This window comes from Cherax quadricarinatus, chromosome 84 (assembly GCF_038502225.1).
Source record: "Cherax quadricarinatus isolate ZL_2023a chromosome 84, ASM3850222v1, whole genome shotgun sequence".
Lineage (NCBI taxonomy): Eukaryota > Metazoa > Arthropoda > Malacostraca > Decapoda > Parastacidae > Cherax > Cherax quadricarinatus.
In genome coordinates this window covers 4,543,012-4,565,831 of record NC_091375.1, presented here as the reverse complement: position 1 = coordinate 4,565,831, position 22,820 = coordinate 4,543,012, and the positions used below count along the sequence as shown (strand labels likewise).

Genomic DNA, 22,820 nt, shown 5'->3' with positions numbered 1-22,820 from the left:
AATGACAACAAAAGTATGAAATTTGATGGAAAACTTACAGAATTATGCTCTCGTGAAGTTAGCGGTCTCGACGATGTTTACGCATCGGCAATTTCACCCACTCTGAGCCCTATTTTCAGCCAATTCCAGTGTACTAGTCGACAAAAATCATAACTCTTTCACTAGAGCTCCATTTTTTCCTATTGAATGAATACAAGAAACTACCCATTTACCGATTTCAACTATCCAGTAAGTGGTCAGAAATTAGCAATTTTGCCAATTTCACACAAATTTCAAAAGATGCCAATTTTCAAATAGGGTCCAGAATAAACAAGAAAGGCATTCCTGGCACTAAAATAACATTTCCTCTGTTCATTAGTCATGTCCCCAGGCCCCTCTTACATTTCTTTTGCTTTCCACTTTGAATTTTTATTCTCACAAAAAATAGAAGATTTACTGTTATGCAGACTACTGCATTAGTGTAGAAATGGTATAAATAATATTAGTGCACTTGTGAAAGAATTTTAGACTCACCAGTTGACGTGTATTTGATGCGTGGCATGATTTGTTTACGTTTGAACTTTGGCAAAAATCGAACATTTCTGCTATTCTGAGCTCAATTTCAAGGTACTTTTCATTGTGAAACCAATCCAAATCATCTCAATTTCTGTAACATGTCTTCCATTCTATAAAATGAGACCAGGAAAACTAGAATACAACCATAAATACCATAAGAAAATACAGTGCAAAGTTGCCATTTTAAACCAAAAACACAGTTTTTTTTTCCTCATTGTGCATTGTGGGCTGCAGGATTTTTTTTTATACTGTGCACACTGACCACATAGACACATTCTTTCATATGTAGGTCTACCAGCTTTCTCTCGCTAGATCTGAAGGCGCTAGAATTTACACGTACTAGTAGTACTACATCAATAACCCTGGTGCGTAAGCCGTACTAGTGCGTCGGAAACCCTGAAAGGATTAATCCTCGACTCAAAAATAAACCATTAGGGCAGAGGACAATATATTGGTTTTACTATTAACTGAAATTTGTTGCTATATATTGTACAGAACTCCAGCATATAGAGGTTCCTTACTTTATGCAATCAATGCATTCAAAGGCAGTTGTATTATGCTCAAATCAGGCTGTCAGCAATTCAATTCTACATAAGACAAACTTCAAATAAGCTTTGTGAACTGCACTGACTGAATTCAGTAAATTTATAATATATCACACATACAAAATTATTAACAGAAGTGAAGTATCATCTAATTGAGAATCTGTGCAAAGAAAACCCACATAGAGCAAAGATTAAGAATACAGGTGCTCCTCAACTTATGATGGTTCGACTTGCGATATTGCAACTTTACGATGGTTCGATGAAACTTAAGAAAATTACTCAACATGAAGGCAGCAAGCCCATGACTTGTATTCATTTATTAACTTTTCAACACTGGTATTGAGTTACAGTAATTATCTGCTTATTTATTAATTTCAGTGACAGTAATTAATCATTTACATATTTATTTAGAATATCATAGTCACATTCGACTTGCGATATTTTCAGCTCATGATGGGTTCATCGGAACATAACCCTATCGTAAGTCAAGGAGCACCTTTTTTTTTTTCTTCAACACACTGGCCATATCCCACCAAGGCAGGGCGACCTAAATCGAAAAACAAAAGTTTTTCTTTTTAAATTTAGTAATTTATACAGAAGGGATTACTAACCCCTTGCTCATGGCATTTTAGTTTCTTCTCAAGGAACACCTGTAATAACACTTTTACCTGCCTATAATTTATAAAAGTATTTTAATCTACAGGATGCAACATACACAAAACAAATATTTACTTTACCTTCCAACTGATCTCTTAAAGATTTGATCTCATCTTGAAGTTTACGGAGAAGTGCATCCTTGGGATCCTCATTAATTTTGGCCTTGTTGCAGATGTTTTTAGCACGATTGGCATACCGGAGGGTGCTGATTGTCTCATCATAATTGTAGCTGGCTGGCCCAACATTAGCACACTAATTGAGCAGGGTCAGTTAAAAATATTAAAAATTATTCATTATCAAATCAGCCCTTTTAAATAATTACATATTTCTACTTGTGTAACAGCTACTCTCCATTACAATGACATAACTAAATATTCTGTACATTCTGGCATTTCACTCCAGGGTTGAAGGTTAAACTAACCTCATTTATAATCAAGTAACATCACTTATCATCTAGACTGCCTGATGGAGTGCAATAGTACATAAAGGCATATTCTAACTCCTTATATGAATATTAAAATATGTCATAAAATGACCCTCATTTACAGTTAAAATTATTAATATTAGTGTACATTTATGAGGAGGCACTTGGAAAATAAGAGGTAACTGGATTTGATCCAAGAAAGGGAAAAGTAGCTAAAATTCAAATATCAACAGCCATTCCCAGCATCAAGGCTGGGTGAGAGTTCTTTCCACTCACCATGACAGTTTTAGAGTTTCCACCTAATGAATCCTGGAGAAGTCTGGTGAGTTTGGAGTTACGATATGGAATATGTGTTGACCTTCCATCCACGAGAGCAGATATTACATTCCCCAAGGTTGAAAGGGATAAGTTTATTTTGCTGGCTTCTTTTAATCTCTGACCAGTAGCTCCAGTTTTACTTTGACGTTCTGAACCCTACAAACAGGTTAAGGTAATGATGAGTATCTGTTGTGGCAATGAGGATCTTGTCAAAGAACACTATGCCATCTCTACTAATTAGTAACAGAGAAATCAAAATTAATTGAATTTCTTTTAAGAATGATTTATTGAATATGAGGCCTATTGATTCTTCCTCCATAAGCCATGCGTGTCATAATAAGGGGCTTGTAACCCCTTCTACATAAATTACCAAATGTAAATAGAAAAGTTTTTGTTTTTCTTTTAGGTCACACTGTGCTGGTGTGCTGGTGAATGGAAAAAAAAGGCCTATTGACTACCGAGACACTTACATCATGGAAACTGTAATACCTTAAATATTAGAATAAATTCTCAATAATGAGTTTATAATGAGGGGACTAGTTCCTAGTTTTTTTTTGTATCCATTTGCTCTTATGCTACCATCAAGAGGACTGGTACAGGATACACAAACTAGATGTTTCACCAGCAACATCAAATCACATTTAAAACTGTTTATTAATGTTCATTAACAGAGGCATAGCCAGGTTCTAATGTGAGAGAGAGTGGTCACAAAAAAGACACACCACCTGGTATACCCAATTAAATCATTTGATATTTTTTATGCATGTTAGACTTTTTAAGGCTTAATTTTACAATAATTATGTATATTTGCATTTGAAGAGAAAACACAATAAGAACAGTTTTGCAATAAGTGCAGCTTAAAAAGGCTAGGGCAAAAAAAGTGCCAAATATGCATAGTAGCAGTAACCACTTCCCCTTCCATTTCCCTAGGTATGCCACTATCCAATGTTTCTCCATTTAAATTAGAGCTGTCATGCACATTTTACAACTTGTCCCTCAACTCAGTGCTATCTAGTTGTAGATATCATATATATCATTCTACAGCATAGTGGTGTTGCTATACTTCCTATGATTACAGAGAACTTGCCTGACCCTAAGTCCCCCTAACAACATAAAAGATTTTTGATGTGTGTCTTGATCTTTACACCAGTCAATTAATTGCATTCTATTGAATTCAGAACTACTATTACAGTGTGGAATCTACAAAAATTGGCACTGATGACACATTAAAATGTTTAAATTTGGATTATAAAAATATTAAAATGTAATGTAAGATAATAGGTCACTCACTGCCAGATCAACTAAATGAAGTTTGCCCACTCTCCAGTGCTGCTGACCATCTAATCCTCTTTCAGCACACTCAATTGTGATGGTAAATATTGCATGTGACCGAGAACTGTGAGCATTCATATTAGTTGCCCCTACTGCACCTGCAAATGATTCAGTTCGTTTTACTTCAGTAATAGTTAGCCAGTAAGCGATGCAGAAATCATTAAAGCAAATTCAATAAAGTGATCATGCTTGCAAACATTGACAAAAATAGTATACTGACTAGCTCTCCATACTACCACATAAAATCCTTAAATTAATTCAAATGATATTTCATAAGTACTCTTTAATTAACTCATAAATCCTTTGCTCTTATTTAAAGTGTCAACCCTGAATTTTTTATTTTCTCTCACACCTATGACAATTTTTTATTTTTATTAACACACTGGCCTTCTCCCACTAAAGCAAGGTGGCCCAAAAAAGAAAACCTTTCATCATTATTCACTCCATCACTGTCTTGCCAGAGGTGCACTTACACTACAGTTATAAAACTGCAACATTAACACCCCTCCTATGACAACATTACAAATTTCATTGCACTACTTTTAAATAACACTCTTGCCAACAATAAATATCCTGTCATCCTTTACTAACAAACTTCATTCATCTCTAGCCCATTTTCTACAATTTCAACACTTTACAGATTGGCTTAATTTTCTCATTTAATTTTTGAAATATCTTCTTTCTATTATACGGTACATATTTTGCTGTAATTCATATATCTACTATTATTCTATACAGTAGAGCCCCATTTTATGGCATTTTGCCATACAGCATTCTGCCAAGATGGCAATTTCAAATTATGACCAAAACTTGCTACACAGCAAGTGGTCTTTCAAATACAGAGCACCCCACCCAGTTTGTTTACATTCTCCATGAGCACATCTCTCTATTATGTCTAGAAATTTTCCAAAATTTCAAGTGTTTTAAAGTTATTGTGCATTTTATATGTACGCTGATAATTATACTTATGTGTACCTATACCTAAATATACTTACACACTGTGCTGGTGTGCAGGTACACATTAAAATCACTAAGAGTCTTCTTGATGCCATATAATCTCTTGGGCGCATGAAATGTCGTATATTACATTAATATAGACATTTCCATTAATCTATCTTTTTTTAAATTATATAATAAACACACTAAGTAACATATAAACACGATACATACACCCACAGTATAAAACTGATATAAATATGAGATTTGTTTACAAAGCGGTTTGTAGGAGTGTCGGAAGAATTATGTTTCCTCTAAAACACCAGTTACTTGAACTGTAGAAAAATATTCCTTTCATATGCCTTCACTCTATCTATAGCTACTCACAACCCTTGGGAGTTTAGTGCTTCTTTTTTATTATGATCATAATAATAATAATTTGTAATAATAATTTATAATAATAATTTATAATAATAATAATTTGTAATAATAATAATAATGATAATTTGTCAGAGCATCATTCCTTCTAAAAATGATGTTACATGACAATGGAAGTGTTGGTCTTTATTTATTCTACTGTACTACTGTGGAGACAACTTGTACACAACGTAAGATGTTTGTATGAACGTGTAACAACCATAACCAGATGTGTTTATTTACATAAGTACTCTGCGGTTCTGTCACCCTACTCATTCTCTCTCCCTCATTTATTTGTTTTTCATTGCGCTTACTCACTTCTCACCCTACATTAAGACTACAAATATTTTAAGGTAAGTAATGAGTGTATTGTATACACATTTTATCACTCTAGGGTACTTTAAGCATCATAGTACGTATATTATGTGTGGGTGGGGTGGCCAGGAGGGCTACCATACCTATCACACCTGACTTCTTACAGTAAATACAGTGGAAGCTCAGTTTTCATGATTAATCCATTCAAAAAAGTCTGACGAAAACCAAATCGTATGAAAACTGAAGCAATATTTCCCATGAGAAATAATGTAAATCCAATTAATCCATTCCAGACACCCATAAATATTAACAAAAAAATACATTTTATAGAGAATAACTGTAGTTTTACATACAGAAAACAATAAGGCATAGGGCCATCAGGGTCAACCTCAAATCCTTCAAAATCCTTCTCGAGGACACATTCTGGCCACAATTTTCTCCAAGTAGAGTTCATCGTCCTGGAAGTCACTCCCTGCCAAGCCTTATCTATAAGGCTTATGCAATTGAGGATATTGAAGTGGTTCCTCTAAAACTCTCTTAGGGTCAATTCAGTATCCGAGGTCACTTCAAAGCACCTATGAAACAGTGCTGTGGTGAAGGGTTTTTTGAAGTTTGAAATGACCTGCTGGTCAATGAGGTGGATGAGAGGAGTGGTACTAGGGGGCAAGAACCTCACTGTGATAAAACTAAACTCCTCCAACAATTGGTCTTCCAAGCCTGGAGGATGAGCAGGAGCACTGTCCATTACCAGGAAGCACTTGAGTGGCAACTGATTTTCCAGGAGGTATTTCTTCACACTCGGGCCAAATATATTTACCCCTTTTGCAACATCAGCTGCCTTGATTTCTTTTTTCTTCGTCAGGATGGAACTGATCGTTGATGTAGATTTCCCATACATCCTGGTGAGATCGGCCACACATACACCACTTTCGTACTTTGCTACAAGTTCTTTCTTGAATTCTATTGTGTTTCTCACCTTCTTTATCAAAGGGCTGGCACTCAGAACTTTCTTTGGCCCCACGGTGGCTTATTTAGCAGTCACACTCAATAAACAAGCACAAAAAATGATGGATTATTGCGAAATGTTTCAGATGAACGCTTGGGGTGATGCTCACTCAACGAGAAACAAAGGCAGACTGAGTCACAAATGCATGGGATGCTTTGTGTGGGCGCTCGATTCCGGGAAATAAGTGGCCAAGTCACGCAGGCAGGTGGGCGAGTTTGGTACAGGCCATTTTCAACTGTATGAAAACCGAGTGGATGTACGAAAACTGGGACAAAATTTCGACGAAAAAAGTCGAAAACCAAATCGTACAAAAACTAGGGCATACGAAAACGATGGTTCCACTGTACTACTCACCTTTTGCCCTACATTAAGACTACAAATATTTTGAGGTAAATAATGAGTGTACTGTCTGTGTATTTTACTTTTTCTTTTTTTTAATGCCTAGTTCTATTGCTAACTTAATATATGTTAGTGTAAACTTGTTATCTGGAATTTATATGCAATTATAAATGGAAAAAATGGCGTTCTGCTTTCCGGTAATGTCTGCTTTGCGGCGGTAGCCTGAAACCTAACCTAACCTGTACTTTAAAAACTTGGTGGGATAAGGCCGGTTTGTTGAAAAAAAAAAACTTCTAGAACTCGTTTATGAATTTCACTACTCATGATTTTTGGAGGTAAACAATATCTTTTTTACCAAACACTTCTTGTATATGAACTACTTTGCATCTTTTAATATGGTACTCTTCAAATAAATTTCTAATCTAACCGTCTGCTGGAGAGTCTCCGGCTGAGGCTGAAATGTACTGCTTTCTCTCACCTGTGTTTCATCTTTCAGTCTAAGAGTATAGAACAGTGCAAATACAGAACAAACCCAATTCACACCACTTACGATTTTTATTCCCCAGAGTCATGATTTTGTCCATCTCATCAGCATTATGTACAACATGGGTGAGAAGATCCTTTACGTAAACACCCACATCAGGTCTCTCTTTTACTTCTAAGCGCACAGACTGATCTTGTCGAAGAAGGTCACGAACCTCTTCATTGTATATTTCCAAGTAAGATACACGTACTAAAAATCTGGGGAGGGAAATCACTCATAAATTCTGGACTTAACCAAAAATAATGGATAATCACATTCAGAGTGAATGAGGATGTCTGCAGGTTACTCTAAAGTCTAGACTCAAACAGTATTGCAACACTGAAGGAAAACCGATTAGCGAGGGCCTCCATCATAAATTTAAAAAAAAAAGAGTTTGGCCAAAAATTAATACAGGTATGTGTATGTCTCACCCAGTGTATGTCCTGTCGAGTGTAAAACAGAAGCCTGTAATTGTTTTACACAATGGTAAGATTGCTGGTGTCTTTTTTCTGTCTCATAAACATGCAAGGTTTCAGGTATGTCTTGCTACTTCTACTTACACTTAGGTCACACTACACATGCATGTACAAGTATATATATACACACCCCTCTGGGTTTTCTTCTATTTTCTTTCTAGTTCTTGTTTATTTCCTCTTATCTCCATGGGAAAGTGGAACAGAATTCTTCCTCCGTAAGCCATGCGTGTTGTAAGAGGCAACTAAAATGCCGGGAGCAAGGGGCTAGTAACCCCTTCTCCTGTATATATTACTAAATTTGAAAGGAGAAACTTTGGTTTTTCCTTTTGGGCCACCCCACCTCGGTGGGATACGGCCGGTGTGTTGAAAGAAGAAGAATTACTAAATTTAAAAAGGGAAACTTTTGTTTTTCTTTTTGGGCCACCCTGCCTTGGTGGGATATGGCCGGTCTGTTGACAGAAGATTTGTGACTGGTTTCATGAGTTTTCCTACCCTTACAGCCCAACCAGGGGTCAAGCATTTTGTTGCCTGTTCAACCAGGCTGTTGCTGTTGGCAGTCCACTGGCCCACATACCCATCCACTGTCTGGTTGATCTGGCACTTGGAGGTAGTGATAAAGTTTCTTCTCGAAAACTTCTACACTTAGTCTGGCAACATTTCTGTTATCATCTGTGGCAGTCTTGAACCACAGATATTGATATAGAATTTATTACTGTGTTCATGGTGCCCACACTTTCCACTGGATTTATTTTACGCTTTCTCCCATATCTTTCACTCCAGTATGTTATGGCAGAGTGTAGATTTTGGGACTAGGTCCTCAAATGTATTTTATATATTATCAGGCATCCTTCTCCTTTGCTCCAGAGATTACATTCCAAGTACTTTAAGGCATTCCCAATAGTTTAGATGTTTTACTGGCTCTATGCAGCAATAAACAATCTCAACCTTTTCAAAAAAAAAAAAAAAAAAAAAAAAAAAAAAGAGAGAGAGAGAGGGGAAAAGTGATTTGAAAAGTGTCACCAGTGGCATTATTTCTCTTGCTTTGAAAGTTCTCTTTACCTACCCTGTCATTTTTCTGGCCTCTGCAGGAAAATGACAGGTCATCTGACACTGTTATACCTGCCAAAGTCATTTACATGTTCCTGTCATTCTATGAGAGAGTCATCCTACGTTTTTCATCCAGTGCTCTTCTTGATTTCTTTATTCTTTCCATATCTGAGCAGTTGGAATCTGTCACCAATGAAAATTGTATTATTTTCTATTGCCCACTGGAAGACTTAAATTTATTGATAATTGCTTGCAATTTATTTTTTTTGTCTTTTACCAAGGCAACTTTCATGCTTTATTTGCTGTCATCGCAGAAAATACAAAGCTGTGACTAGTGTTTTGTGTGTCTGGTATGAGGATGAGAATCAGTAGACACCAGGACCATGAATAATAAATGAATTGTGTAATAATGTATATCAATTCAGCATAGCTCACACAAGTTTGTAATTTCTTATGTGCTGAGCCTCTTCTCATACCCAAAAAAAAGTCTATCAGTGTTAAAAATATGGAAACTAAAAGGCAAATAAAATACAGTGGTACCTCGAGATACGAACTTAATTCGTTCCAGAAGGCTGTTCGAGTGCTGATACCGAATGAATTTGTTCCCATAAGAAATAATGTAAACTAGATTAATCCATTTCAGACCCCCAAAAATACTTACATAACTGTTCGAGTTTTGAGCTGTACGTATCCCGAGGTACCACTGTATTTAATATCAACAATAACTAGTATAATCTTCATTATACTATTTAATAACCACTCATAATACAGGTTGACCATCACTAATCCGGCATCATCAGGACCTGTAGGGTGCCAGATTTGAGTGGTTAGGTTAAAATACACTTAACCCTACAGCAATATTTATGCATCGGCGATTTTACCCACTTTACACCCTATTTTGGCCCATTCCATTGTTTCAGTCTACCAAACTCACAGCTATTTCGCTAGTATTTCTTCTATTCTGTCACAATTTACATAAACAATATAGATGAGGGTATAAATAACAGCATAAGCAAGTTTGCCGATGACACCTAAATAGGCCATCAAATTCATTCTGATGAGGACACTAAAGTGCTCCAGGAAGATCTGAATAGACTGGTGTAGTGGTCGGTGAAGCGGCAGATGCAGTTTAACATAGACAAATGCAAAGTTCTGAATGTTCGAAAAGTAAATAACCATGATATTTATAAACTAAATAATGTAGATCTTAATATCTCTGATTGCAAAAAAGATTTGGGAGTTCTGGTCAACAGCAATCTATGCCAAGACAACAGTGCGTAAGTATTCAAAATAAACCAACCAGAATTCTTGGCTTCTTATCAAGAAGCATAACTGACAGGAACTTGCAGGTTATTCTTCAACTCTATATATCGTTGGTTAAGCCTCATTTAGATTATGCTCCACAGTTCTGGTCTCTGTATTACAGAAAGGATATAAATGTGCTTGAAAACGTATAAAGGGGCATGACAAATATGATCCCATGTATCAGAAATCTTTCCTACGAGGATAGACCGAGGGTCCTGAATCTGCACTCTAGAAAGGCGTAGAATTAGGGGAGGATATGACTGAGGTGTATAAATGAAAAACGAGAATAAATAAAGGGAATGTAAATAATGTAATGAAATAATGTAATGAAAGTATAGTAGTACCAACACTCTTATATGGGTGTGAAGCTTGGGTTGTAAATGCAGCAGCGAGGAGGCGGTTGGAGGCAGTGGAGATGTCCTGTCTAAGGGCAATGTGTGGTGTAAATATTATGCAGAAAATTCGGAGTGTGGAAATTAGGAGAAGGTATGGAGTTAATAAAAGTATTAGTCAGAGGGCTGAAGAGGGGTTGTTGAGGTGGTTTGGTCATTTAGAGAATGGATCAAAGTAGAATAACATGGAGAGCGTATAAATCTGTAGGGGAAGGAAGGTGGGGTAGGGGTCGTCCTTGAAAAGGTTGGAAGGGGTAAGGGAGGTTTTGTGGGCGAGGGGCTTGAACTTCTAGCAGGCGTGCGTGAGCGTGTTCGTTAGGAGTGAATGGAGACGAATGGTATTGGGGACTTGATGAGCTGTTGGAGTGTGAGCAAGGTAATATTTAGTGAAGGGATTCAGGAAAACCGGTTATTTTTATATAGCCAGACTTGAGTCCTGGAAATGGGAAGTACAATGCTTGCACTCTAAAGGAGGGGTTCTGGATATTGGCAGTTTGAAGGGATATGTTGTGTGTCTTTATATGTATATGCTTCTAAACTGTTGTACTCTGGGCACCTCTGCAAAAACAGTGATTATGTGTGAGTGAGGTGAAAGTTTTGAATGATAATGAAAGTATTTTCTTTTTGGGGATTTTCTTTCTTTTTGGGTCATCCTGCCTCGGTGGGAGACGGCCGACTTGTTAAAAAAAAAAAAAAGTGCTGGTGTAAATAACGCGAGTGACGTGCTCCAGAAGCTACAACCACCTTAAGGATATGCACATCCACAATGGAAACAACGCGAGAGCACCACGTTTGAACTAGCATGGTTTTAGAGCAGGACAATCATGCCTGTCACAGCCGCTGAACAATTATTACAGAAGCGTTGGAAGACGACCAAAACACAGATGTGGTTTACATAGATTTTGCAAAGGCATTTGACAAATGTGATCATGGAGTGACTGTGCACAAAATGAGGGCCATGGGCATTACAGGGAAGGTAGGCAGGTGGATTTTCGGGTTCCTAACACACACAACACAAAGTAGTAGTAAACAGCAAGATCCAGCATCAGCGAGGTCAAAAGCTCAGTGCCCCAAGGCACTGTCCTGGCACCTCTGTTGTTTCTCATCCTCAAAGCAGACATAGATAAAAACACCCATCACACTCTTGTATTATTATTTGCAGATGACACTAAAATAAACATGAAAATCACTACAGTAGAGGACACTGAAAAATTACAGGAAGACATCAGCAGGGTCTTCCAGTGGGCAGTGGAGAACAACATGACATTCAATGGTGATAAGTTCCAGCTGCTTAAGTATGGAAAGAATGAAGAACTCATAGGAACACCATACACAAAACTCAAGAGGGTCACCAAACAGAATGAAAGGAACACGTAAAAAACTTGGGAATAATTATGTCAGCTGACCTTTCTTTTAAAGACCATAACAAGACAAAGATCACGACAGCCAGGAAGATGACGGGGTGGGTATTAAGAACTTTCAAAACAGGGGAAATAATGCCGATGGTGACACTCTTCAAATCGCTAGTCCTCCCTCATTTAGAATACTGTTCAGTGCTGACAGTCTTGTTCAAAGCAAGAGAAATATCAGAGCTAGAAAAAATACAGCGATCATTTATGGCTCACACTGAGTGAGTAAAGCACATAAATTACAGGGAACGCCTTCAAGTTTTAAACATGTACTCATTGGAGAGGAGGAGAGAGAGATACATGCTAATATATACCTGGAAAGTACTCAAGGGCACACTGCCATAACACTCCAGTATGTTATGGCACACTGCCGTAACATACTGGAGTGAGAAATATGAGAAGAGGTGCAAAATAAACCCAGTGAGGAGCAGGGGGTGCAGTGGGGACAAAAAGGGAATACTGTAACATCTAGGGTCCCAGACTATTCAACATCTTACCAGAAAATATCAGAAACATGGCTGGAACAAGTGTAGAAGCATTCAAGAGGAAACTGGACAAGTATCTTCACCAGGGGCCAGATCAACCAGGCTGTGATGGATATGTGGGGCAGCAAATCTCCAGCAGCAACAGCCTGGTTGACCATGCAAGCACCAGAAAAGCCTGGCCCCTAGCCAGGTTCCAAGAGTAGTGAAACTTTCGAAACTCTTCAAAGATAAAGAAGAAAGATTGAGTACAAGAAACTGCCTATTTCTCTATTTCAACTACCCAATAAAGTTGTCAGAAATCAGTAATTTGGCCAATTTCACACAAATTTCAAGAGATGCCAATTTCAAAATAGGGTCCAGAATAAACAATGCAGACATTCCTGGCACTAAAATAACATTTTCTCTGTTCAGACAAAAAATAGAAGATTTACTGTTATGCAGAATACTGCATTATTGTAATAACTGTATAAATAATGTCAACCCATTCATAACTGTGTATTGGACTTGCCAGTTGGACACGTACTGGATGGTGACGTCATTTGTTTACTCTTGAACACTGACAAAAATAAAACATTTCTGCTACTTTGAGCTCAATTTTAAGGTACCTTCTGGTGTGAAACCAACCAAATTTATATCTATTTCTGCAATAAATCTTCCATTCTGTCAAATGAGACCAATAAAATGAGAATAAAATCATAAAAATCATATGAAAATACACTGCAGACACTTGTTTTACACCAAAGGCATGGTTGCCATTTTTCTCATTATGCACTGCGTACTGCAGGATTTTTTTTTATATAGTGCACACTTACCACACAGACCTATTCTCTCACATGTAGGCCCAGTCACAGCTTATCTGAGCTCATGGCAACCAACAGCAGCTTAAAAGCCACCTTATCTTTTATGAACAATGTACAGTGTATGTGCTTTACACAATGAGAAGCATTTCTTTTATTCATTAGAACCATGGCTAGGGCTAAAAGTGAGCAGGTTATAACAATAAATGGAGAAAAGGAAACTGGAATGACTTATGCAGCAAGTAGCACCACTAAACAGTAGTGGCCGGTTGGTGTGGTAACCCCAGAAATTTGAAATTATGCTAGCCAAAATTAGTTCCAGATTACTGATGGAACCGGATTAGTGATGGCCGATGTGTACCATATATCATTTTTAAGCTTGGCAAATATTTGGTACAAAATATGACAGGATACTAAAAACCTAAATAGAAAAAAGGTTTAATAAACAACAAAATTAAAGAGGATGACATAATTACACTGAACCACTCTACAGTATTTATAAATCATTTATATAATAATATAAGACCCATAAGTGCAAATTATCCATTATGAATATAAAACCCACTAAAATTTAACTAGGTCTAAAAATCAAATCAAAAGACAATCCGACTACATTATTAACCCACCCCCCATCCTCCACAATACACACTAGCCCACCCTCATGAGCAACATATGAAATTAAATAATAAGATACAGAGCAAATGCAACAGTATGGAAGAAACAATAATACTGACGAAGTGCCAAATTTTTGGAACCTAGAGACTGTACAGGAAAACCGCTGCCCTGTATATTACCAAAGAACCACATGAAAAGGTTATTATAAATAATCTTACTTTTTATCCTCTTCAGCTTTTGCTATATGCCCAAATATATGAGCAAATGAATTTGGGATGATTCCTTTGAGCTCAGAGACTGATCTGACTCCCTCCATCGTGTAAGTTTTGCCAGTACCTGTCTGTCCATAAGCAAATATAGTCCCGTTATATCCCTCAAGAACATTTTCTACAATGGGGCGTGCCGCTAAATTATATACATCAACCTGGAAAATAAACAGGTTCATAGAGTACTATAACTCAAAATAACAAAATATGGAAAATATAATCTCTGTAAACTAGAGATTTGCACACAAAATAACAACTGTTGAATTGAATTACAGTAAACTGTTCATATATTTGAAGTCTGTTAAATGGAGTCAACTGATCTGGAAATCATGGACAAAGTTTGTTGGTGTTCACAGAAATGTTCATTGCTATAATCAGGGCAAAGCAATCCTTTCTTTATCCACCACAATTGCCACTACTGGCCACCTGCTACCCCCAATTAGTCCATTATTAAATAGAGAGTTTACTTCATGTTAACAGACAAACATGAGTAACAATAAAAGATGTTCCACATCCCAATATGTAAAATACCGCTACAGGATCAGCCAAGTTGCTAACCACATGCATGCATTTAAAATCAAAATCAAAAGACGATGACTGACCTCACACAATTCAAAAAATATTATCAAACTAGCTCAGAAAGATGATGATAACATGAGCTTTAGCAGTAATGGTTAGAAAATCATTCAATAAACCTAATAAACCAAAAATCTAAAATATTATAGCTACTTACCCCTTAAGCTTAATATTTAAAGAGTAAAAATCTAAAATAGCTTACAGTGTGAGATTTAATTCTCTTTGGTAGATAAGACACATGGGCAACATTTAGGTAACTTTATTCCAAAACATTTCGCCTACACAGTAGGCTTCTTCAGTCGAGTACAGAAAGTAGGCAGGAGCAGTAGAGATGTGAAGACGATGTAATCAGTCCATCACCCTTGAAGTCGTAGATTTGAGGTTGTCAGTCCCTCAGGGACATGACCTCCCAGTGGCTACATTCTCACTACTACTACTCTGCACCTCTCCTTCCGACAGTATTTAACCCTTAAACGGTCCAAAGAGATTGACGTTCAAATTCGTAGTGCTACAAAAGTAGATCTACTTTTTTTTACATATTTTCAAATATAACAAAAAAAAAAAATGTGGATAAAAGTTTTTTTTACATGTTTTCAAATGTAAAACAAAAAAGAAGATCTACATTTTTTACATACTTTCAGATGTTGAAAAAAACGTATATATACGTTTGGACCATTTAAGGGTTAAGTCTCAACACTGTTGCTTGATCTTCAGTTAGTTCCAGATTTTGGAACAGAACTTCTCCAGGCTGAGGGACTGACAACCTCAAATCTACTACTTCAAGGGTGATGGACTGATTACATCATCTTCACATCTCTACTGCTCCTGCCTACTTTCTGTACTCGACTGAAGAAGCCTACTGTGTAGGCGAAACGTTTCGGAATAAAGTTGCCTAAATATTGCCTATGTGTCTTATCTACCAACCTGTCGGTATTGTATACCATTTGATAATCACTTTAATTCTCTTTATTCTGTAAGTGTCCAAAAATAGTTCCCATATGTAAAAAACATTAATAAGCAATGAAAGGGCAGGAGAATTAAAAAGACACTGTAAAGTACTGAAAAGTATTGCAAGTCACAATAAAATCAAATAGCATCAATTAAACAAGGTAACATTTAAGGAAAACTGAAATTCAGACATCAGAAGTAAGATGAAGTAGCAATACTGGGAAACAAGAACTTCAAATTACATAAGCTATAATCTGAAGAAGAAACCTTTTTAAAACAGAATTTATTGAAATTAAAGTAAATATTAAAAATTCAAATTCCATAACACATACAACCCAACATTTAACAACTCACAGAAGAGAAGAATTTTACAAGATGAATGTGGGACTATCAGTTAATGATTCCAGGGTTAACCATCCCCAAGGACTGGTTTTAGACTAGGCTTCCTAAATTAAAAACAATATATGTATCTGTACAGTATTGCAGGAATTAAACTATTAAGAAACACCCAGGAAAGAAAAAATAGGTGAATACTGCTGTAAGAGGTTTGTAATACAGTATTTACCTATTAGCCTACAATTAATTTAAAGACCAACAATCATGCCAGTGAAAAACCTTTAACAGACATAAATCATAGCATCGTATTATCTTCTGCAGATGATACTAAAACCTGTATGAGTGTGTCATCCATCAAGAACATGCCAAATCTCAAACTGATATATACCAAGTCTTCCAGTGGACCACTGGCAACAAATTTCAGTTACTCTGCTAGAAAAAAAACTGAAGAATTAAGACTGAGATGGTGTACAAGACAATCTCAAATCATTCCACAGAGCAGAAGTTCAATATGAGATATGTGCAAGTGGCAATGTCAAAGGCTCTCACATTCAAGGATCATGTTATTATTGCAAAGGCAAGGAAAATGATTGGCTAGACAACTAGAACACTCAAAACTAGAGATGCACAGCCAATGATGATTCTTGTAGTCACCTGTTCTCTCTAGACTGCAATATTGCTAGTAGCACCAGGAGCATAGCTCTTCTATAACAACCCAGACAATCTTAAATAATTTTTAATGCTCTGCCATATTGTATAAATCTTTGTGGTACTTTTAATTGATGTGGAGACCTAAACCCCTCTGGGTCATTCAGCACAAGTAGTGACTGAGGTTCAATCCTCTGCTTAGAGCAGGATAGATGCATCACAAGCAAACATTCTTGCTGCACCTGCAAAACCAGATATAGTACTACACTATAACAAGTAACCCTCACTTTAGCAATGCTCAATACCAACCAAAAGTTAACACCCATACTCTGAAACATCATCAACTGTCAATCAGTGTAATTTTAAAAAGTGACATCAAAAATGCAAATACGTATAAGAATCTTTACAAACAGCCTCCCACCTGTTTTGAATCTTGGCCAAAGACTGAGTCAAAGGTGAACACCTTGGGGGGCTCCCCAGCCTGAGCATCTGGGTTAGTGACCAAGATTGAGCAGTTGAGATCATCACATTCCACCATACTTTTGTAGTTGGCATGAATTTCCTTTTCACTCAAAGGACGAACTCGTACCACCACTCGGACATTTTCTCTGTCCTTCAGAGCACTTTCTCTGTCTTTGTCAGGCTAAAAAAAAGAAGAAAAAAAAAAAAGACATAAATGATAATATACAATAAGTATTTATGTACAATACAATACAATGGGGAAGTGGAACAGAATTCTTTCTCCAGAAGCCATGCGTGTCGTAAGAGGAGACTAAAATGCCAGGAGCAAGGGGCTAGTAACCCCTTCTCCTGTGTATGCTGTTACTAAATGTAAAAGGAGAGACTTTCGTTTTTCCTTTTGGGCCACCCCACCTTGGTGGGATATGGCCGGTACATTGAAAGAGAAGACATAAGCAGACTACAGTATCTCAAAAACGTATAATTTTAAATAAAACACTAATATACTGCGCTATATTCAAATTCTGAAAGCAATAATATTGAGAACATCTTAAAAGCATACAATTCAAATTAGACCAGCAAAGTTATATACAGTTCTTTGTGTCTAAGTCAAAGCACAGTAGTACAGGTGTACATTACTGTATGATATATACATGTATTCAACAAAGCTTGAGTAACAGGGTGAAAAATTCAGAAGTTTTAATTATTAATATATTATGGGGAGGAGCCATACAGCACCTGAAGAATGTCTGGCAATCAAATCTGATGCAAGGAATAAGAGGGTGCCACTAATTCCTTGGACCAAGAGACCTTCACCAACATCAAGGCACCCCACTGAAGGGAGTAAATAAAAACTCACTAAAAAAGCACCATTATGTAAGATATGGTTTGCCTTACAGAAACAGTATTTGTACTGATGCTTATTCAGTCTTTTTCTAAATTTGACATTATCTTGATTTTTTTTATTTTTTCCCTCTGTGTATACCTTTTCAGTGCTTACTGAAAATATATTAGTAATAAGTTCTTAACACACCATAGCATTATGGTGAAGGTCTAGTACCTACTTTGAGGTTACAAGATATGAAATTCCTTAGCAAATGTCTCAAGCCTTATACAGTATTTAAAATATAAAAGATATATAGAGGAAGGCCTAGTTGATGCTGTCTGAGGAACAACTTGAGCAAGTTTTGCAAAACAAAACCAGCAAACAACAAATATGGCTTCCCATTCTACATGTGGCTAATCTGCTCAAATACAGCTGTGGAATTCTAACAGCCAGCTATATTGATCACTGACCTCTAAGGCCCTATCATACCAGTTATTGAAACTTTGCATCAACTATGCCTCTTGAATCTCTTCATCTACTTCATTTCATTTACTGATTGCCTTGAAACTGCAGCACTAGCTCCATATCTGTTCCACCAGATAAAATAAAACTAGGCAAAAAAATCTTGTTATTAACCCCTCTGAGGTTAATAACCCTAAAGGAAGTTTATTTAGGTACAGGTACACACAGAAGTACAATTATCATACATAGTAACATAGGTGTAAATTACCTAGGATGATCCAAAAATAATCAGTCACTTATTTCCATTGGAGTCTCTAAATACAAAGTGCAGTGGTAACACTCTCGGCTCATATCTAAAAGGATTCAGGTCAAACCCTAAAAGAGAAGAGACATATAAACAAGTCTCCTCTCACCTGCTGTCTGTGTTACCTAGCAGTACACAGATACCTGGGAGTTAATTAATTGTGGGTTGCATCCTGGGAGAAGACCTAAAACAAGAAACCCAATGGGTATCAACCACACTGTTTGATTTTTGGTAAAAGTATATGACTGCTGCTCAGCAGATTTTGGTTATTGTATAATACATTATTGTATTATACAATATTAAGCTTTGATTTACAGTTCAAATTTTACTGTGCTGCACAAATAAATTAACATAACATAACCTGACTACTATCGGTCCTGGTGTGTCTTTGCTTACATTCAGCCAGGCCTGTGGCACTACTAAACATTATGAGTTGAGTGGCCCAATGTGCTGTGCAACCAAACTAAATGTACTATTTTTGCTAATATCTCCCAGTATAACAATTTCCACAAGAAATACTTATTTTGTGGTGTGTATCAGAAGCATGTATGTATTTCTGAATGTAAACCAATCCCCAAGTTTTGCCTAGTAGTACAGTATTCATAAACTTTAGCCTGATTTTCTTGTTATCTTGGGTTAGTAACACTCAAGCTAGTGATGACAAATTTACATCCAACTAGGAAAATGCAGTCAACATAAATTTATGACAAAATTCTAGGGTGTTCTGATTGGCCTGGTTAGCACTACATCAGGGAAAACAGGTCTGCACTATAGATGTGCACAGTATAAAAAAAAATCACGTATGGAGAGCATTGTGGAAGAAAATAAAAGCCATTTACATTCGTTCACATTTGTTTAGTCTGACTGAATAATAAATACAAGTGAAATATGATATGAAAATAGATACTGTACAGTTGTAAATTGTATGATCCCTGAAAAATAATTAGAAAACTGAAAAAAATAGTAAAAAAAAAAATAATGTTAAAACACATCAGCCCATGGCCGGTGGCAAAAGCTCTTGCTTCACACACTGAGGATCTGGGTTTGATTCCCTGCAAGGGTGAAAACATTAGGTGTGTTTAATTACACCAGTTGTCTATGTTCACCCATCGGTAAAATGGGTACCTAAGTGTTAGTCTACTGGTGTGGGTTGCATCCTGGGGAACAACTGACCTAATTTGCCCAAAATGCTCTGCATAACAAGTGGCTTTCTATGTAATATGTCATTATGTCAGTTTGGCCTGTATACCATGTACTTTTAGAAATAAAGATATTATTATTATTATTATTATTATTATTATTATTATTATTATTATTATTATTATTATTATTATGCAGCAAGCAAACGTTGCCATAAAATGGCCACCAGCATCACCTTGAAACCTTCGTATCTCGATAAGTAATAATTTGATTTCACTCATTCTTCTCTTATTACACTTTTAAAGTCAGGGGAATATTTTTGGCAAGCTAAAATAATTTTTTTCTAAATCACTGGCATTGAGAGCACATTTACTTTAGACCTTTGGTAGTTTAAGGGTTAATACTATGGAGTTAATAATAGAAATAAAGTCATTAAGTAGAAAATTATCACTATCTTACACATGCTTTACAATTACTGCAGAACCCCCATATCCATAGATTTGGTTTCCATGGATTCAGCTATCCACGGTTAACAGTAGTCCAAAAATAACTCAATTTTCCTTAATAATGTCATCAAAATACAAAAGTAGGGATGGTGGCAGTTGCTCAAGGCCTAAGAGTAGCCATGAAGTGCTTCCTATCAGTGAAAAAGTGCTAATTCTTGACTCATTGTGCATAATTTATCAATTAAACTTTATCATGGGTATGTATGTAAACAAAAAACAACATACATATATAGTGTTCACTACTATTCACAGTTTTGGGCAACCACGGTAGGTCTTGGAACATATCCCCCACAGATACATATCTACTTTAAACCCTAATTTTTAAAGGGGGTGGACTGGTTAGCCAGCGGAAGGCCTCGGTAAGATGACCAAAAGCTCCAACGGTGGGTCATCATCTAACTAAGACCAACATCAGGAAACACTTGTCCTGTGACCCGACGAACCTTACCTAACCTAACCTAACCCACAGATGCAGGGGGGACTGCCATATAACTATATAATTCATAAGCGTTCCCAGTTTCTTGTTCTGCCAACTCAAGTGTATGGGGTACTATGATTTCTATCAAAAATGTAACAATTTCCAAATGTGAAAAGTGCAAAAGAGCAGCACTATTCTGGAAAAATACTAAATTTATGTGGGTCATGTAGCACCTGGGTAACAGGAGGTAATCAGTTTGAGTCAAGGGAAGAAAAGCTCATATTCCATGGATGAAGTGACTTTCACTCACAAGGCACTTAATTATTACAGTCATGGGGGAGCACTTAACCCATACAGGTCATACAGAAGACTATGGGTAACACAGGTCACTGAGGTTCAATCTAAGGGTATGGAAGGTCTAAGTAAAGGAAAATATTATTATTATTATTATTACGGTCATTATTATTATTATCAACTTATGCGTTAAATCAGAAAGAGCTATGTATTTGTCGTACTTTATGAATTAATTTGAACTTGTATCTGTTTTATCAGTTCTTACTGATATTGCATATCAGACCCTTAAAGAAAAAATAAAAAGAAAAAATAAAACCATGTAAATTTTAAGTACAGTATAGTTTACGTTTTGCTCAAAATGTGCATCCTATGGGGCTTCAGATTACTGTATATCTGCTACTGTAGTACTGAAATATATATCAGTATTTGTAACTATCTGAACATCTGAAATAACCACTAAACACAATATAATGTTTCACAGAAAAATCCAAAAATATCAATCATAAACCAAAGTGTTAATGTCAAATATTACATACTTTATCATGCTTGTAAGTCAAGTAACAATGTAATAGTTGTAAGTTTATTTTAAGGCTGTCCAAAATGTTCTGTATAACCAAGGGCTCCTATAAACTTTCCAATAAACTATGTCAATAATATCAACTAATCCTATATTAATTGTATAATGTACTTTATACAAATATTTTTTTATTATAATAAAAATAATTAGTAGTTCTGTAATAATAGTTGATATTATATTATTATTATTTTGCTGCTGAGGGAACTTTAATAATAATAATAATAATATTTCTAGACAGATAAGATAAGATAAGATTTTGTTCGGATTTTTAACCCCGGAGGGTTAGCCACCCAGGATAACCCAAGAAAGTCAGTGCGTCATCGAGGACTGTCTAACTTATTTCCATTGGGGTCCTTAATCTTGTCCCCCAGGATGCGACCCACACCAGTCGACTAACACCCAGGTACCTATTTGCTGCTAGGTGAACAGGACATCAGGTGTAAGGAAACGTGTCGAAATGTTTCCACCCGCCGGGAATCGAACCCGGGCCCTCCGTGTGTGAAGCGGGAGCTTTAGCCACCAAGCCACCGGGCCATGATACAACTACAACTTATAACTAAAAAACAAGCAGCAAACCCGTATGGGTCATACGGTTAAAGGCACATATAGCAGTAGTAGAGCTACCTACAGGACCATAACCGTGCTCCTGTAGCTACAAATAGGTAATTAAAGATAGGTAAGGAATAGGTAAATTACCAGACTTACAGCCATTGTAAGAGGTAGAGTTTCAGCAGATATATGTAGAGCTGCAGCTTACAGTAGAGCTGGGACAGCTTTAAAGCTTATCAGCAGCTGTGAGTGTCTTGAGGGAGTGACAGGAGGGAGGGAGGAAGGGAATGGTGTGTGTGAGGTAGCAGATAGACAGGCAGCCTCCCTCCAGTGGAATGTTGTGATGGATTGTTCCACCAGCCACCACCAGAGACCACCTCCAACACTGATCAATAACATCTCCACCCACACCACACTACCCCCCGCTAATATTCAAATATCTTGACTACTTTTACACTACTACTACTCCCATTGTCACACTACCACACTATCATACACTACAACTTCACATACTAACTATCGGGGAGGTTTTTGATTTAGGAAGATCGTGCTCCAGTTCCCGAATTAAGCCGAATCCCTTCCACACCCCCCCAGGCGCTGTTAATCCTACGGTTTAGC

The 22,820-nt window shown here is 36.7% G+C and overlaps 1 protein-coding gene across 3 annotated transcripts in view; it reads right to left on the bottom strand.

Moving 5' to 3' along the window:
- Window positions 1-22,582, bottom strand: part of Klp64D (kinesin-like protein 64D) — a 73,115-nt gene extending 50,533 nt beyond the window's left edge. For all 3 annotated transcript variants that reach the window (XR_008409425.2, XM_053799308.2, XM_053799307.2), the window contains exons 1-7: window positions 22,359-22,582; window positions 17,089-17,310; window positions 14,112-14,317; window positions 7,395-7,585; window positions 3,790-3,929; window positions 2,458-2,655; window positions 1,838-2,009 (exon numbers count right to left, since the gene is read on the bottom strand). Coding sequence is in view for 2 of the 3 variants with exons in the window: in XM_053799308.2 (XP_053655283.1) it covers window positions 1,838-2,009; window positions 2,458-2,655; window positions 3,790-3,929; window positions 7,395-7,585; window positions 14,112-14,317; window positions 17,089-17,310; window positions 22,359-22,364 (1,135 nt within the window). In the remaining variant the exon portion in view is untranslated. The remainder of the gene's footprint in view (window positions 1-1,837; window positions 2,010-2,457; window positions 2,656-3,789; window positions 3,930-7,394; window positions 7,586-14,111; window positions 14,318-17,088; window positions 17,311-22,358) is intronic.
- Window positions 22,583-22,820: the final 238 nt, after the last annotated feature.